At 36.4% G+C, this 18,314-nt stretch overlaps 1 protein-coding gene across 5 annotated transcripts in view; it reads left to right on the forward strand.

The window, feature by feature from the left end:
• The window catches only part of PPHLN1 (periphilin 1), a 68,847-nt gene that overhangs the window by 1,683 nt on the left and 48,850 nt on the right, over window positions 1-18,314 (forward strand). For 3 of the 5 annotated variants that reach the window (XM_042872459.1, XM_042872460.1, XM_042872461.1), the window contains exons 2-5: window positions 2,842-2,884; window positions 4,239-4,330; window positions 9,083-9,262; window positions 10,160-10,221. In XM_042872459.1, coding sequence (XP_042728393.1) covers window position 2,884; window positions 4,239-4,330; window positions 9,083-9,262; window positions 10,160-10,221 — 335 coding nt within the window. In that variant the 5' untranslated portion in view covers window positions 2,842-2,883. Of the gene's footprint in view, window positions 1-2,841; window positions 2,885-4,238; window positions 4,331-9,082; window positions 9,263-10,159; window positions 10,222-18,314 lie in introns of those variants that run through there. The other 2 variants (XM_042872463.1, XM_042872464.1) reach the window with 2 other exon arrangements.

An 18,314-nucleotide genomic window follows, 5' to 3' on the forward strand; every position in this document is an offset into this window, starting at 1 on the left:
TTTTCATGGCGTTGATAGTGAGGAAGGATGGGGTATTGGTAACTGTGGGTGTTCACAGAAAGATGTAAAGATTAATGTTAATATTAGCTCCCAAAGCATTCTCTCCATTCCTATTAGGAAGAGATGGATTCTCTCTGCATTTCTGTTCTAGTTTTTTTTTTTTTTTTTTTTTTTTTTTTAATAAAAACTTTTCTCTCATAGTTCTGATGCTTTGAGTTATAATGGAGAACTGTGTCTGCTCAGTGTTCTCAGCCTGTCCCAAACTCCAGTTTATCCATTTTGCTTCTTGTCTAACTAGGAATGCCAGAGTATATTTGAAGAATTATCAAATCTGCATTCATGGATTTGTTGTAGCAGGTCCAGAGGAGGGCCGTGAAGATAATCAGAGGGTTGAAGCACCTCTCCTACGAGGAAAGGCTAAGGAGTTGGGGCTCTTCAGAGTGGAGAAGGCTCCGGGGAGACCTTATAGCAGCCTTCCAGTACCTGAAGGGGAGCTACAAGAGAGCTGGGAATGGACTTTTCATAAGGGCAGGTAGCGTCAGGAGGAGGGGAAGTGGCTTCAAACTGGAAGAAGGTAGATTTAGACTAGATATTAGAAAAAAGCTCTTTACTGTGAGGGTGGTGAGACACTGGAACAGGTTGTCTGTCCAGTGAGGCTGTGGATGCCCCCTCTCTGGAGGCACTCAAGGCCAGGCTAGATGGAGCTTTGAGCAACCTGGTCTAGTGGGAGGTGTCCCTGCCTATAGCAGGGGAGTCGGAACTAGGTGGTTTTAAGTGTCCCTTGCAACCCAAACCATTCTCTGATTCTCACTGCTGCAAGAAGAAGTTGCATTTTCAGTGTGTCTATCCTCAAATAAACAATAGGTGGCTGTTGTGAAATTGGCCATGAGAAGAACAGAGTCTTCAGCATCTTTCTTATGTCTTACTTATACAGGATCATGTATTTTTTTTTTTTTTATTTTTTTTTTTGAGGACTTTCCAAAACATAGGAGGGACAAGATTAGTCCATGTTTGTCAATTGTCAGAGTTTTTGTCACATTAGCAGTTGTTACAATTGTCACAGTAACAGTACAAAGCCAGATGTGTTCCAGTAGCAGCAAGAACAATACAGCCGCCTTGCCTCTGGATTTGGAGCATGGTCTTGGTATGGCAAGAATTAGCCATCTGGGGTATAAAGCTGCATGTTTTTGGAGCAACAATATGGATTCTGAAGAAGGTTGATAGCATACACTGAAATATTCCAAACCCTGGTGAAGTTGATATTTATAGCAGTGATTAAAATCGATGTCTCAAGAAAGTGTAAACAGACAAGAATGATGTGCAAAACATTGCAGAGTAATGGGATGTTTTCACAAACATCAGCTTTTTTTTAGCTTGTTAATGTTCCTTGGGAAGGAAAGAATAATTAACTGTTGATCGATGAAGAAAACTCACTTGTGTAGAAATTTGACGTTTAAGTAACCTGTGTAATCTTCATGATGAAGAAAACCTTTTAGTGTTAGCTCTGCTACAGCAGTGCATAGCAAGATGCAGCTCTGTGACAAGTGGAGCCAAGCCAACCTTGGCAGCAGGCCGCCACAGAGCAGCCTGTGCTGCATCCATACAACGGCTTCTGTGTACAATGGTGTAGCAGCTTTTGAGAACATAAAGAACTTGCTATAGCAAAAACAGTCACCTTTGACCAAGAACAAGGAGAAAGTGGTTTAAATTCATATTGCAGGTCATTACATTTCATGATAGTGAAGAAAAATCAATTGTCTTTGATGTATGTGCTAATAGAAGATGATGTTAGTCACAGGGAAATTAAGGCATGAAACAAAAATAAGTATTTGTTTCTGATCTTTGTTTTGAAACAAGATTGTCCTGAGAGAACAGGTAATGTAGTGCAGAAAGCTTGAGGTTTGCTACCGTGAAACCTTGTTAATGGAATCTTCTCAAATTGATTGGAAATGTTTTGGCATGTCATCAATATTATTAAAGCTGTATTCTGATTAGGTCACATTGTTTAAGAAATTTTTACTATAGAAACAGATGAGGTGTGTTCAGAATGCTGAGAAATGTGCTTTTCTCCCTTTAAGTATATGTATGTGCGTGTGTATATATATATATATATGATTATTGTATTTTGGGTAACATCCTCACTTTCATTGGTTCCATCTAAAAACTGTCCATTTAGTCCTCTATATAAACGTTTTTTTTCCCCCTTTTTTCTTGCCAGTGTTTTGGACAACATACTTGATAATTGGTTGTCTTATCAATTGTCACCATTTTCTTCCTAATTGAAAATCTTCTCACGAGATTTTTTTTTCATCCCTCTTTACCTTTCCATTCTTTCTTCTTCTCTATAAAATTGTGAATATTTTTTTCCTTCAGTCCGTTGGTGTTTGTCATACTATGTTCTACCTTTTTTCTATTTTTGGGGTGTCCAAATACTAATAATTCTTGCAAGTTTCAGTATTTTTCTAAAACAGTGATAGAAATGGAAGTGTGGGCTGTGTTATCTTATAGTCTGTAATGGTCCTGCACATGAGTGTGGGTGACTGCTACCTGGAAAAAGGTCATAATAGGAAAACAATGCTCTGAGTATTACTATTTTTTGTTTCAGAAAATATACCTACAATATTTTTTCATATATAGGTTTTTGGTATTCTGAATTTAGCTGACATTCATATTCTTTCTAAACCGAGTGTAGTGAATTACCCTGTACTCACCCAAACAGAGTAACAGGGATGGGCAGCAAAGGGATTTGATTTCAAATGTTTGGTTTACTTACAGAAAATTAATTTATGAGATTATATGCATTTTTTCACTAATTTCAGTTGCTTTTTTTTTTTCCCCCAGGTAATGGGTCTTCAGAGGCAAAGTCTCTAAGACTAACAGAAAAGTGAGTATGCTGGTGATTGCTGTTATTCATAAGAATATATAGCTGATGTGGTGCTACCTCTGATTAGAGTTGATAAATCCCTTATCTTGTTGATTCTTGACAACTCGGATAATTGTCATTTTTGTATAGCCTCATAAATCTATCTCCAGGTACCTACTTTCAGAAAAGAAAAATAGCTAATGTTAATCTCTCCTGAAAATATCCTGCTATTTCTTCTTCTTGTAGAATATTCTTAATTGCTAGAACCTATTGTGAAAGGAAACATTGAGAAATGTAATTCTAGCAGTTTCGTAATGATTTTCAGCCATGTGTGTTTTACACTTTTTTGCCTATATGATCATCATTCAGCTCCTTGAATTTGTGCTGTCTAATACAGCATGACTAGAATCATTTAAAGTATTGGTTTATTTTCACCTGTTATTAATTTATTAATTTTGATTTCGGAAGTCACTATTTTTTTGAAAGAGGAATCTCCATGATCTGCTGACTCACAGTTTAAAACACAAAGTCTTCATGTGAAGAATGCATTTAATTCATGTTTTCAGAACAGAGTTTTGTGTTAACTGATTACTAACTGGTAACTGATTGTGTTGTGCCTTATCCTGTTTCCAAAAGGCCAAGATGATAAAATAAAAGTTTTACATAAGAAAGCATGAATTCTTCAATCTAATAAAGATGAGTGAAATTCATTTAAAAAAAAAAAAAAGTTTCTTTAAAAAACAGCGATAACAAAATTGCTGTAAGGATTTTGTGTATTTCTACAATTGATAATAGTGTGTACAGATGTCACTAGGACTGTTTACAGTATCTGTAGATCTTGGATTTATTCTGATTATACTGCACTAATATCCAGTTCTTACACATAGTGTCAATTATTTTTTTTAAAAGCGAGTAACAGAACTCTGTATAAACTTAAGTATGAGTTTGCCACAGATCTCAGCTTTATTTAAACCCATTTTCAGGCTGTGTAAACTATCAGTGCTCCAGCTTATATTTTGTGATGGAGAATGCAGATGTTGTTTTCATGACTACAAATTCTGACTATTTTAAACTACATCTGTCATCACTTAGAGGAAGTTCACACTGGTGGTTGTTGGTACTGAAGAAGTTTTGAACAACACTGTTATCAGAAATTTTATTTCTAGTGCTTTTGCCTTAAATTACTTACTCATTAATTAGTTTATATAACTAGACAGATTTATAAGGACCTCATTTAAAAACAAATAGCGTACAGAGCTTATGCGTAATATATTACCTTGGGAGAAGCCCAAGAACCTTTGTTTCTATGCTTAGTATCCTCTCATCTATTCATGACAAGTCTGGTTTTGACTCATTGGTTTTTTATTGTCATCAGTGGCATATCGGAGAGATGAAATGTGGTCTGAAGGACGATATGACTATGAAAGACTTCCAAGAGAACGCCTTCCTCCAAGGTTTCATCCTGATGTATGTCTGTACTTCGTTTCTTTAGTGTTATACCACTCTACTGCACCTTCATACTGTGACCTGTTCCAGAAGAGCAGGATTTTTGTCAGTTCTGAAGTTCCTGTTAAACCTTTACATCATGGTTGTCCAACCTTTTGGCTCACCTGGTCCACGCTTAGTGAAAAAGAAATTCCCTTGGGCGGTATATAAAATAAATAATGTGATAGTTAATATTTAAGGTTTTTATAATTAAAATAATTTTTATTTTATATTTTATATTTATATACAAAACAGATAATTCTAAGGAAGGCAACAAAAACATAAAACTGGTGCGACGTTGGACTTTGTTTTTGTGAAACTAATGCATCAGTTTTTGGTTTGATGGCAGTGGTTGCAATTCTTAATGAACTCTCAAGGTGTTCATAAGAGATGATTGTTCTAATTTTACTCTTCCAGTTGTTCCTCCTTGAAAATAGTTGTTCACAAATGTACGTGCTGCCAAAAAGTGATGACATGAATAAGGTGTGATTGTGAAGTGAGGGACGCTTTTCTCTGATATATCTTAAGAAAGTCTGGTAAAGAGGAGTGATCAAGTGTTTCTTTGAGTTGTGCATCTGATTACAACTTTATACTTTACATTAGAAAATTTACAGGAGGTGTACTTATGATGAAAATGAAGTCCCAAATATTAAAAAAATACGTTTCAAAAATCTTGAAATCCATTCTCAATTTCCTTGATCAAAATGCAGAGCACAGCTGCATATTTTCCACTGTTCACAGGACTGTGTTTAGCCATTGTATCAAAATGCATAAAATTATTTGCCATAACTTGAGCTTGCTATAATTTGTTTCATTTTTAATGCTGTTATGATTTGAAATGCAGTGCAGATAGTTGATTTTGATCTCAAAAGATGTGTGTTTAATTCATTTAAATGAGCAGTCAGTTCCACCCAGAATGTTATTCTGTAGCCATTTTGCATCTTCATATTCTGACACCAGTTTTCCTTCTAACTCCACAAATGACTTAATCTTATTTTACAAATTGTAAAAACTTCTAGCGTTTTAGCCCAACTTAACCACCTTATTTCAGAAAGTAAGGAAAAAAACAACAATGCCCCCATAATTGACATCCATACTTTTAAGGAAGTCCTGGAACTGGAGATGAGTCAATGCCTTGGGCTTTATGAAATTCACTGCTTTGATGACATTATAACATGTCATTGTTTCTTTATAATGGGTTTCAGTTTGAGTGTGTGTGTGTGTGTGTGATGGGTGCAAGCAATGCACTGTGCCCTCCCTGGTATTCTGCTGTTGCCTGTGTGTTTTGCAACTGACTAATGAAACACAGTACTGTGTGATTTTTAGCAATATGAAAAGTTAATGATCCTGTAGGGCTGCATTACTAACTGTCTGTCCAGGGTGGCATGCACGGGTTGGACACTCCTGCTTTTACATCTTCTTCTTTGTCTTAGTTTCAGTGGGGCAGTATTGTTTTCTTCAGAGTGTCAGGTATGATGCTATGGTTTAGTTCTAGAAGAAAAACAAAGTTGATAATGCTCCAATCTATACAGGTGCCGTCAAGGCCACAGTGAAACCTGTTCTAGTGTTAAATGTGGAGATTGTGGCCCTGCCTGTGGTGGGGAGGGGTTGGAGATTCATGATCCTTGAGGTCCCTTCCAACCCACGCCATTCTGTGATTCTGTGTGAAGGGCCCAAGGAGCTGGGAGGAACAGAATGAGGACAGCTGACTGGCTGAAGGGATTTTTCAGTAATTAAACATGTTCTTTTTAAAATAATTTGTGGAGAATCAGAGGTCCCACTGTATTGTCTTTTCCCCAGGAATTTTCTCTCATGTTCATACATCTCAAACCACGTCAGAGGTGGTAAAATGACTACTTTCAGTATTGTTCTTGTCACCTGTGTAGTTTTCTGTTATGATACTTACATACTAACATACTTCTGGGTTCTCTCTCATGTTTTCAGCTTCTTTTCTAGAAGCATACTACTGTAGCATAACTACGTATGTAGTCTTTTTGGTCAAATAATGCACTAGGGGTTGGCTACTCTGTGATGGTTTTAATGCTTTTTACAGACAACACGACAACATATGTACTTTTTCAGCAAGCTGGAAATCAGGTTGTGTTTGCTTATGTTGGTTAATCAGTTTCTTCTCCAGTATATGTATCAGCAGTGAAATACAAGAAAAGCCAGAATGTGTCTTCACACTTTGTTTTGTTTGTACTTGCTTTTGCTTTTTTTTTAATTAATTGATATCTGGCTTTTGTAATGAATAGCTAATTGCTAACTGTTGTGGCAGCGACATTCCTGAATTTTTCTAGTCTTTTGAGCTCTACAGGGACCTCTATAGGAAGTATATATTATGGAATTTTACTTTAAAAGTTTAAAAAAATAAGATGCATTCTTTTGCTTACATGGCTTATGTGGTGAGGTTTTTGTAGCGGGGCGCTTGAGGAGTTGGCCTTTATGAGAAGCTGCCCCATAGCATGTTAGGCAAAGCAAGATCTGAATCATTTTCTTAGTGGAAGATAGATAAAAAGCTCCTTCTTGTACAGATCTGCTGGTTCGAGAGAACGAGCAGGCAGTTTCTGTCCATGCAAGGCTATACCATTTTATCTGCGTTCACATGCAGAGGTCTGACCTAATTCTTGCTAGGCAAGTAAAGTGGAATTACATTATTATTTCTCAACCATATGAAAACTCTTAGCATTTGCTCATGGGTTAGGTATTGGATCTGGGACGTGCCACTGATAAGGAAAGAAATCTCACTTGCTTGAGAGAGGAAGAGACTGTCCTAATCCAAACGTGGATGTTACTTACACAAGTTTGGATTGCTGTAGGAACACATGCTTTCAGAGGCTGGTTAACAGCAAAAAGTTAGGAGCACATCACAAAATCTAGTATGTCTTGAGCTCTTAGGTAACTGTCCTGCTGTGATGGGGACTACTGTAGGAGATAAAAGCACAGAACAGTTCTATCTTAGCTTCAGAGCATATCTCCTCTGAAAAAATGTACGTGAAGTTTGCCAATGAGGTAATGGTAGATCAAGCATTGTGGCTGCATGGTAATGTGTGTATAGTGTGTAATAATTTGCATCACTATGGTAGTAAGCTGGTTTTGGGTTGCCCTCTAGTGAATCTGTTGCTTCTCTCTGAATCTCTCTGAAATCAGAACAATATTGTTGTTGTTTTTTGTTTGTTTTTTTTCATGATCATGTTTTGTAATTTGTGAACTGAATGTATTTTTCTGCCAAAACTATTGGTGCATTCATTATCTTGTGACTTAACACTGTTAGGAAAAAAAAGCAGTTTGGGTCTCTTTCCCCTCCCTCTCAGTTGCACCCGTACATTAAGTCTGCATTTGTAACTTGTTTCTAAGCCCATGGAAAAGATGACTTGCTAAAGGACAAAGATTCAAAAGACAAAGTCTTCAATTCATGTCTCCATTTGCTTTTTATCTGCAGTGGCTTTACATAATACTCAGTTCTAGAGAATTGAATTTGAATCTTTTGTAATTGTGCAATTTCACCTTAATAAGCAAAAAATCTATTTAATTGGTAAATGGTGTATGATACTGTACTTGAAAATGTAATGCATTGATTTCTAGCAAAAAGCTATCCAAAACCTGTTTGAGAATAAATCTGAGTGATAAAAACTGTCTGTCACTTGAATCATTGGGTCTCACACTGTGTTATGGTGAGAGGATGCTTATCTAATGAAATCATGAAACAAGGGCAGTCTTCACTATCATTTCTATGGTGTAGAAAATGTTATTGATGTTAAGGAAATTAATTGTTTTCAGATAGGCTCTGTTTTAAAGGCATGACAGATGTGACTTTAATGTAGAAGTTGGAGAAATATGTACAGTAAATGCGTAGAAAATTTAGTTGACTACTTTAAAAATTCACGGTAAACTGTGTTGAGAACTTTCCCTTTGTGGTTAAGCTTGCAGTACTTAAGGATTGCATCTGAATGGTGTCCAAATGACAACTTATTCCACCGTCCATTTGGCATGATCTGATGATCTGTGTTCTGGGCTGCATTAAAGAATAGGTGGCCAGCAGGGACAGGGAGGTGATTGACCCCCTCTACTCAGCTCTTGTGAGGCTCCATCTGCAGTGCTGCGTCCAGGCCTGGAGCTGTTGGAGCGGGTCCAGAGGAGGGCACTGAGATGATCAGAGGGCTGGAGCACCTCTGCTATGAGAGAAGGTTGAGGGATCTGGGCTTGTTTAGCTTGGAGAAGATTCTGAGGAGACCTCATTGTGGCCTTCCAGTACTTGAAGGGAGAGTATAAACAGGAGGGGGAATGGCTGTTTACAAGGGTGGATAGTGATAGGACAAGGTGGAATGGTTTTAAACTAAGACAGGAGAGATTTAGGTTAGATATTATGAGGAAGTTTTTCACAGAGAGGGTGGTGCTGCACTGGAACAGGTTGCCCAAGGAGGCTGTGGATGCCCCATCCCTGGAGGCATTCAAGGCCAGGCTGGATGTGGCTCTGGGCAGCCTGGTCTGGTGGTTGGCGACCTGCACATAGCAGGGGGGTCGAAACTAGATGATCGTTGTGGTCCTTTTCAACCCAGGCCATTCTATGATTCTATGTTTTCTATCTTTCAGTGATCCTTGATATTCTTCTGTGCTTATTTTAGCTTTGAAATTATTACAATCCACTATGTAGAAATAACGTTTTTACTTGTATATTCACTATACATTTCCAGATGCTTAGAGAAGTATGCTTTTATTTGTTTTGTGGTTTAGGATGAGTACCATAGAATTGTAAACATCATGCCCAAGAAACCGCCACTTCTTGATAGACCTGGAGAAGGGAGTTACAGTCGCTATGATGATTACAGCCACGCTGAGTACAGAGACTATGAGGAGGGTCGTGGTTTTGCCCATGAGCGAAGAAGTGGCCCACCACATCGAGGTGTACATAAGGTGATTTTTCTCGTGATTATGGTGTTTGTCACTGAATTAATGCTTGAACGCTGAATGATTAAAATATTTTTTTCAGGCAGAGTGTTGTTATTTCTACTGTTCTTCTCATAAACTGAAACACAGAAGAAAAAAATACCTAGGTTATACTACTTGGTGCTTTTGTGCAGTTACTGTGCCTCTGAGACTCGTGATGATATGGTGATACACATATGCTACCTTTCATTGTTCCTGACTGCTGTACAGGCTTGGCAAAGAGTCGTTGTTCTGGTCTGTGGTGAGCTCAGAGTCTGACGTGGGACAACAGACATAGGCAGAAGTCCTCTGCAGTGCAGTGCAAAGTTATCTGGAGGAGTGATTGCAAAGATCTTTGTTGTGTATAATATCCTTGCACATACGACTTACAGAATGTTACCTACCCAGCCTCCTTATTTGCAAAGTTGTTCACTTGTTTAAATTCTGTAGTGATGCTGAGTGTTCTGTTTCTTTCTTTCTTTTTTTTTTTTTACCAGTAGTTACTCTTAAAAGATCATCAATTCTGACTTCTCTGAGACAGTTGTTCGAACTTATGTAATTTCAAGCTAGTTCTAAGTATTTACATTCCAGTGACAAAATTTATTTTTTAAAACCAGGGCTCACTTATATGATTTAGAAATTTTATACCACACAAATTTTTTTTTTTCTGTAGCATTGCAGAGTTACTCCTTTTGGTGGAGGAAGAAAATAAGAGGAGGTGGAAGGAATGGATAAACTAAGAGGAAGTCTTTCTGTGAATGATGAATACTGTCTTTTTAACTCATTAAGTACTTTGCTTATGCAGTAAATGAGTATCATTTGGTAATATATTTCACAGCTGATGCTGAGATGCACTTCAAACATTTGTCTCTGTATGTTTTGCAGGATGAGTCAGGATACAGATGGCCAAGAGATGATCATCCTATGAATCGTCAGACTCAATACAGGTATTATATAAAACTTCACGGTAATTGCTATGGATAGGAAGGTTTAGAGGCCGTCTGTTCCAACGTCCTGCTCAAAGCAGCTTCTGTTAGCGGAAAGATTAAGACTTATTCAGGTGGAATTTGAAACTATGAAACTGCTGGGAAGTTTTAATTTCAAGATATTGAATGCTGCTTAACTACAAGGGTATTGCTCAGGTTCCTCTTCCTGAAATTGTTTAGGCATATTTGCTTGAAAGAGTGAAAAGTTAACTGTTGTGCACATGCTGTCATTCTGCTTATGGTATTGGATAATTGCCTGTTCTGAATATCAATATGCTGTTGTTGCAACTGTTAGAAACCCATGATCTGTTTCAGGTTTCCTCTTATTTCCCCTATGAAAATCCCATCTTTGCTACCCCAGACTGTTGAATCAAAGCTCTTTTATCTAGTAAATTTCTTGTCTTTTTGTATACATATGTATAAATATCCCTCCATGCAGTATAAAAAAAAAAAGGTTAAAGAAGTGCTATTTTATAAATAATCTCTCATATAAAAATTATCTCACAAAAATGTGTTCCAAGCTGTAGATTTACTCAGATCCCAGTCTACCTTTGAATCTAGAAGATTCATATGTATGCTTAAATGTAGGAACAGAGAACAGTTCCTCTTATATACATTTGTCAGTCTGCAACTTGACAGCTTATGTTTTAGGAATTTCCTTAGTTAATCTTACTGTTTCTTAGTATTACATTTTTTTGTTCACATAGTAACATCAAAACTGTCATATTGTGACTATTGAGAACATTTTTGTATGTTATCAAAATGGTTTGTAGAGCAGTGAATTGATACTAATGTGGGAAAGGACATCTGTTCAAGTACCAGATGAAGTGTTCTCAAGATATATTGAAATCCACAGAATCACCAAGGTTGGAAACGACCTACAAGATCATCCCATCCAACCATCCACCTATCACCAATAGCTCTCACTAAACCATGTCCCTCAACACGACGTCCAAGCGATCCTTGAACACCTCCAGGGTCGGTGACTCCACCACCTCCCTGGGCAGCCCATTTCAGTGCCTGACCACTCTTTCTGAAAAGTAGTGTTTCCTAACGTCCAGCCTGAATCTCCTCTGGCACTGCTTGAAGCCATTCCTTCTAGTTCTATCACCAGTTACACGAGAGAAGAGGCCGACCCCCAGCTCACTGTAACCTCCCTTCAGGTAGTTACAGAGAGCAGTAAGGTCTTCCCTGAGCCTCCTCTTCTCCAGACTGAATCCAAATTAAATAGATTCAAATTAAATAAATAAATGACATGAAAGTCTGCATTTTAATATTTGTTCAGTAAGAATAGGAACTGTGATGATAATATCTTTAAGAAGGTAGGCTATGACTGTAAGTAATTTAGTGCATCTATGCAATCAGTCACACATTTATCCGACTTCAGAGAATTCTTTGGTCTGTCTGATGTTTGTTTCTGTGACTGTAGTACTTTAAGGCCACCATAGAGTGGAAAAATACCTGATCCATTTTAAAACTCACTTGGGCAGATAGTGGGTAGTATTCAGTTCATTGTTTCCTTGTTGTGATGTTGTTTTCTTAGCTGTCGTGATGGGTCTGTACCTCAGGTTCATCATATCTATGAAATGCAGGAATGGTATTAAGCAGTAGTATGTCTGCAATGTAGTTTGATAAGGGATTTTTTAAAAAACAGTATATAAATGCACAGAATAGTGGCCTGCTAATAGCAATGACAGTAAGTGTTACAGGGCTAGGCACTAAGCAACTATTCCTTTCATAAAGATTCCTGCCCCCCTAAAAACAAACAAACAAACAAAACAAACCCCATGAGCAACTAAAATAAATAAAAACAATCCCTTTATACTCTGTAAGGATCCATGTGCTCTGGACTTCAAACAAAATTACATTATTGGGGCTAGAAACAACTTAAAGTGTTTTAAAAAGAAGCGTTCTATGTAAATTGCTCTAGAATTTTTATGTCTTTCACTTTAGAACACAAACAAAAAACATGTATGCAAGGGAAAGGGAAAAAAAAACAAAACAAAAAATGAGTTAAGGCGAGGCAGTTTGTTTTCACAGAGAACAAGAGTGGCACCCAGTGGTCAAAATGATTGTCTTAAATTCTTCCAGATTTCTTCCATTTAAGAAGTAAGGACAAAATGTCAGCTCATTTTGCTAAATGCTTCAGTGATGTGGTAGTGGAAATCCCCCCTCATTCTATATTATATATTTCAGAATGTCTGACTGTTGCACAACTGCACTGCGAAGGAACTTGATAGATATATTTGGCTCAATGGAGATTATTGGAATGTATTTGCAATTGAATGAAGCCCTACTGATTTGTTATATAAATAAGCTTTATGTCAGAAGTCTCTTTGTACAGAAAGCACAGGAATAGTAAGTAATCTTGAATGTCAAAGTCTGTGATCAAGCTGCTGCATGTTTCTAGCATGACATAGCATTACATGGTAATAAATACAACTTTTTGCGTATTGCTCACTATTGAGCTACATAGTAGATCTCAGTAGAGAAAATCAAACTTTGTACGTATTGTCTCCTGCACTGATGGTGCTAATTGTTTTAGGTTTCAAAGATATCTGCATTATAAAACCTAATATTCAGAAATGATTGTGCATGAAAATGCTATCTCTGGATTTGATGAAAGACACTTTGCAGAAGTTTTTGTGGAGTATGGATAAGTGGTGGTGTGCTTTTGTTTTTAGAAGTAGTAAAAGGAGATGTAAGATTACTTTTGCCAGAAATACCACTAAAAAAAAGGAAATAAAAGCATGAAACGTAGCTAGAATGTAGTACAAAGTGAGATTTGTAAAACTAAAGATACTGGGAGACTTGTAAAATTAATGGGTTTTCATAGTCAGTACAGTTACTGTAAATTCTAGAAAGAATAGCTCTTTTATTGATATAAATAACCAGAGGGTTTTTTTTTGAGTATTTTAAAAGACTCATTCAGCAGCTAAAAATCTGCTCTAAGAACTTGTCAGTGTTATGTTTAGCGTTTGCTCTTAAATGTTAATCGTTCACACTTTCCTACTTTGATTTTTTTGGCAATTTAACTGGTAAAGAATAGTTTTTGGTCTGTAGCTCTTTTCATTTATTTTCCCCCATTGTCTTCTTTCTTTGGAATGATGAAAAACATTACTTCATATTTTTTTTTCCAAGTAAAAAGAAGCTGCTTATTTGGAAAATCAAAAATCCTTAGATGGTGCGGAATTTTAGGGGGTTTTCTGTGTTGAGGAAACCGTGTTAGATCTTTATTATTACTATTTTCTCCTTGAGCTTCTTGATTTTTCCTTACAAAAGAAAAAAAAAAAAAGATGTGCTTGCTTGAATTGCAATTGCTCAGCAATGGCTTGAGCATCGTGCCAGCTGACCAGCAGCAATTCTCTGTGAGAATATCTCTGAGTTGCCTGTGGTCTGCTACTGAACGTAGCACTGCTGATAGTTTCTCCCTTTTCAGTTCTTGAGAGTTGTTAGCCCTGTTTTATGCCATGCTCAGTGAATAGCTCACATCCTGACGTGGTTTCTTTTTGACATCTTATTTTATGTATAAAAATAAAATAACTCAGAAGATTTGCTGGGCATAGACTTCAGAATGAGTTCTTAGCCCTCTTTCTCCAGGGCTGGTCACTAAGGGATTCTTTCTGAACTCAGAGACTGATGTAAGTTGTGCAACCTTACAGTCGCAATTTGGTTTGAAGTTACGCACCTCTTGGTTCAATTCTAGTTGGCATGTATGATGCATTTTACATCAAAGCAGAATGGCTTAGTTGCTGAGCTGAAAATTATCTGTATACGTGATGGCAGTTTTGATGTCTTGATCACTGCTGCTATGAGAATTGTGAAACTTAAAAATTATGAGGGGAATAGAGATCAAATAATATGACTTCTTCATACGTTTATCTTTTATTGATGTTGATCACTCTTCTGGGACTGTGTTATTACTTGTCTTTAATGATATATCAAACTCATTTATTCAGAGTACTCAAAGGGATTATTTTCATGCATGTCACATTTTTGGAGAAGCATGTATTGAAGAACTCCAGTGTTCCAGTACTTTTGAATGGGCCTCACAGGATTGGATCTTATGTACAAGTTTGTTATTATGAAGTGAGACAAACTGTTCTGTCTGAAATGCCTTAGAAGATTGTTAGCTGCTGTTGACTTCAATCATACCAAATTTTAATCCTTTTGAGTGTTCAGAGCATTACTTCATTCTTTTTTTTCAGCTGCACTGAGTTTCTTAGATTCAAATACGTGAAACTTGGCAACTTAAAAGGGGTAAGACTCATCTTCAAAGAGAAATTTCAAAATAACGCACTTGTAAATCCCAGCTATACAGACATGGAATTTTATACTTTAAATTATCTGAAGTACATATGTTTTTCCATAAGCACTGCCATATTGGTAGACAAACCATTCTTTATCAGTAGTAATGGTGTTTCATGTTATATACACTCCTGAGAACGGACTTGCACATGAGATTTTGAATATCTTCTTGGTAGTTTTTGATATGAATGTGTTTTCCTTTGCTGAGGAAGCCTACTTGCAACTTGAACTCCATGTATTCCTTGGTGGTATTTTAAAGTTTTATTTTTTCCATATACTTAGTGAAATCAGGAAGTAGTCATACTCCCGTCCTTAATACTAATACATGTGGATGTAAAATGTTTCTGCTGATCTGTGGAGTGCCCAAGAGGCATTTTATAATAAATAGAAATGCTAAATTAAAAAAAATATATATGTTCTCTCTTTAGACTAGTAAAACATTATATACCCCAGCTTTTTAGAGACACAAACCTTCGCATAAGTTTGTGTTTACTGAAGATCATGGGGAAGCTTGGTAGGTCCACCAGTTGTGGCCTTCTAATCTCCGCTTGACCTGCTGCTCCATGTAGTGATTCACCCTTCCAGTGCGTTATGTGGTAATAGGATGTTCTAGAGAAGGGGTCTAAAGATTGTACTTTACAACAAACATTATTTGTTGGCAGGAATGTTCTTTTTAAGCCAAAACCATTGACTGGAGAAACTCCAGCTGGAAGCTGAGGGCCACTGACTCTTCTCTTCATAAAAAACAGGGTTTAGTAATGAGGATTCTGTGAGAGAGTTTTTTTTTTTTTTTTTTTCCCCAGACGTGTTGTAGCCTAAGGCACTTATCTTTATCACTATGCAGTCAGCTTTCAGTTATGGGGGGTAGCTTGTTGGTTTTTTTCCCTGTAAGTATTCAGTGAATGAAATGAAACAGCAAGCCTATTTAAATATTTTGTACTCATTTAAAACAACACGTTGTGTTGTGGGAGGTCTTTGAGCTTCACATTTAGATTTTCTTGTGAAGCAAACTGATCTTTGTCTTGCTTATAGAAGTTTAGCCAAAGGGATTTATGAGATGGTGCTAAAAATGTACATAAGTTTACTGTTCTGTTGCAATATTTGACAGGTCTTCAGGGACACGGTACAAGAACCTCATTCTTTATTAAAAAGCACGTGTGGAGGGAAATAAATATGGCAGTCACCCAAAGAAAATGGTCTTGTTTTTGATGGAGGTTGATAAGTAGAGTTCTAATCATATTCATTAGCATATGCCTTTAAAAAAAAAAAAAAAATCTCTGCCAGAACATTGAACCTCTCAGACATTCAGGTAAACTACTAGAGTAACTTACACCCATTCATACACGAAGTTACAGTTTCCTTATAATAGGTCATTGTAGTAGATTTGTTATACCTGTAAACTCCAGGCAAGGTCTTGTTTGCTGAAAACTTTTAATTCAGAAGGTTGATTGTATTAGTCTGCTGCTCAATTAGTTTACCTTGGCTTAAGATTTCTTTTTTTTGGGAGGTGGGGAGGGGAAGTGGTGAGGAAGTCAAATTGTTTAGAAGAAGATAATAGGGGATAGGTAAATAAAAAGTAGATTCCAGTTTACATAATGTCATACTACACATTGTAACTTGTGCAGTAGTCATATCAATTCAGTATTTTCTTAGACATGTTTTCTATTCCACCACCTTCTCACTGATTTGTTTACAAACGGATTTTATAATTTGATTTTTGTTACTTGGCCAAAATCGTACGTTTCTGAATTCATCACGAATGCTTTTGGTTCCTTTGTACCACAGCTTTTTCTTTTAAATGGATTTTAAGAGCTTAGTATTTTAAAACTTCCCTCTTCTGGCTATGTTTAAGAAGTGTTTAGGGCTGTGCAGTATTGCAGGGCAATGCAGTTGAAAGTAGGAGGATTTCAGTTCTGTCAAGCCCATTAGGTGAACAGGGTTTTGATTGTAGAATTTTTGCGTTTCCACCCTAGTGGGAAAAAATATGAAGAGGAGGTAAAAACATCCTCATGTTGTAACTGGGTGTTTTTGCATCTTTTGACTAATTACGGGATTATTCTTCAAGGTGAATGTAGCTTTTGATTTCACCTACTAAAAGTTGTTGAGTGATTGCTTATTTTTAAATATTTTGTTAGTACAACTGTTGATTGTGGTTTTTGTTGAAGACCTGATTTCTTTTATATCCTTGTGGAATTTTTCATTCTGGCTATGAAAGAGGTGTTCTCTTTAAAAAGTTATGTACTGGTAATTTTCTTGCTCTTCGAGGATCCTGAAGAACTATGATATAATTGCCTGTGCAATCTCTATCTCTGCGTTGGTGGTAGGGAGTGAGTGTTCAAACTTTAATATATTCTTGATATATTCTATATAGTCTTAATATATTCTATATTGATTGTTCAGTTTTTTCTTTTAATCATTTCTCCTGATGAGCTTCCGAGGTTGATAGTATTCCAACTATTGAACCACAACCCTGAAACCTCCCACAGGAGTCTGAGCTGTGGTTTTCCTTCTAGCTGATGGGGGACTCTTTTGGCAAGTGTAGGTAATAGAGAGATCTGGCTGCTCTACTTCATTTTGAAGAGATGTCATGGAAGCTTCATTTTTACTAATCAAAACATTTTAAAGTTTCTTGTATATGGGAATTGTCAAATTAGCAGGACTTCCCACTAACTGATTTATTTTTCTTCCTGCCTAGCTTGTAAATTTTACAACCTCATGCGTTAACTCTTACTCTTTGTATGAAACTTACAAAAGTTCTGTGTCTTGCTTTTAAGTCCTGATGAGAGTTGTAAGAGAAAACTGGCTGAGCTTGTTTTTGAAGAACATAATTACAAATAAGTGATTTCAGTTCAGTTCTGTGTGTGGTATTTCATATGCTTTGATGGTCCCTCAAAATGTTTCAGTTACTTTTAGATATGGTCTCCATATCTAAAAGTTTTAAAAGATTTAACAAGTATTTTCTGGTATAAAGACAAGTTGTCATAATCTTGTTTAAAAAAAAAAAAAAAAAAAAGTTATGCTTAAAAAGCCAGTCTGAATTATTGAATGAAGAACAGCTAGGTAATAAAGTGCCTCTTAAGTATTTAATCAACAGTTATTAAACACCAATTTTAGTAACAAAGGAATTAGAAGTTTATTGCGGTTCTCAACTGCTGTCATGTGTTCATACAGCTCTCTTTTGATCTAAACCAATGTTATATGCAATGTTATATCTTAAGGAATTATGTCTTTTTGTGTGTAAAACTGTTTTCCACTGTGGCTTTTGTAAGATCCCACATTGGCAGAGGAAATTATTATTGTTATTTACATTTTCTTAGTAGTGGTTTTTGCTGTTTACTATGCCTTATAGTAACTATGTTATGTTACATTTTATATATATATATATATATATATATATGTATATATGTATGTATATAAACATGAAAGAATTCAGTGGTTCTGCAGATTGAACCAAATTTTTTAATAACATTGATCTGTTCCTTACAACTAAGTCACTTTTCTGGATGTTTGTTTTTTTTTCTTTTTATCAGTGGTGTTTATATAATGCTAATGAACAGTCAGGAGATTCTCTGTTTACAGTGTGCGGATAGGGCAAGATGCCTAGAGATGAGATTATGAACTTGTATACTGTAAGGTCTTGGCTAACGCATCACTTCAAAGAAACCTTCTGAAAACCAAGCCTGTCTGGTCCGGTTTTATAGCTATCATTATAATCAGGTAGTAGATGGTATGAAGCTAGCAAGTTA

Source organism: Lagopus leucura, unplaced genomic scaffold (genome assembly GCF_019238085.1).
Source record: "Lagopus leucura isolate 7727_CA_CO unplaced genomic scaffold, USGS_WTPT01 Super-Scaffold_100008, whole genome shotgun sequence".
NCBI classification, from domain to species: Eukaryota; Metazoa; Chordata; class Aves; order Galliformes; family Phasianidae; genus Lagopus; species Lagopus leucura.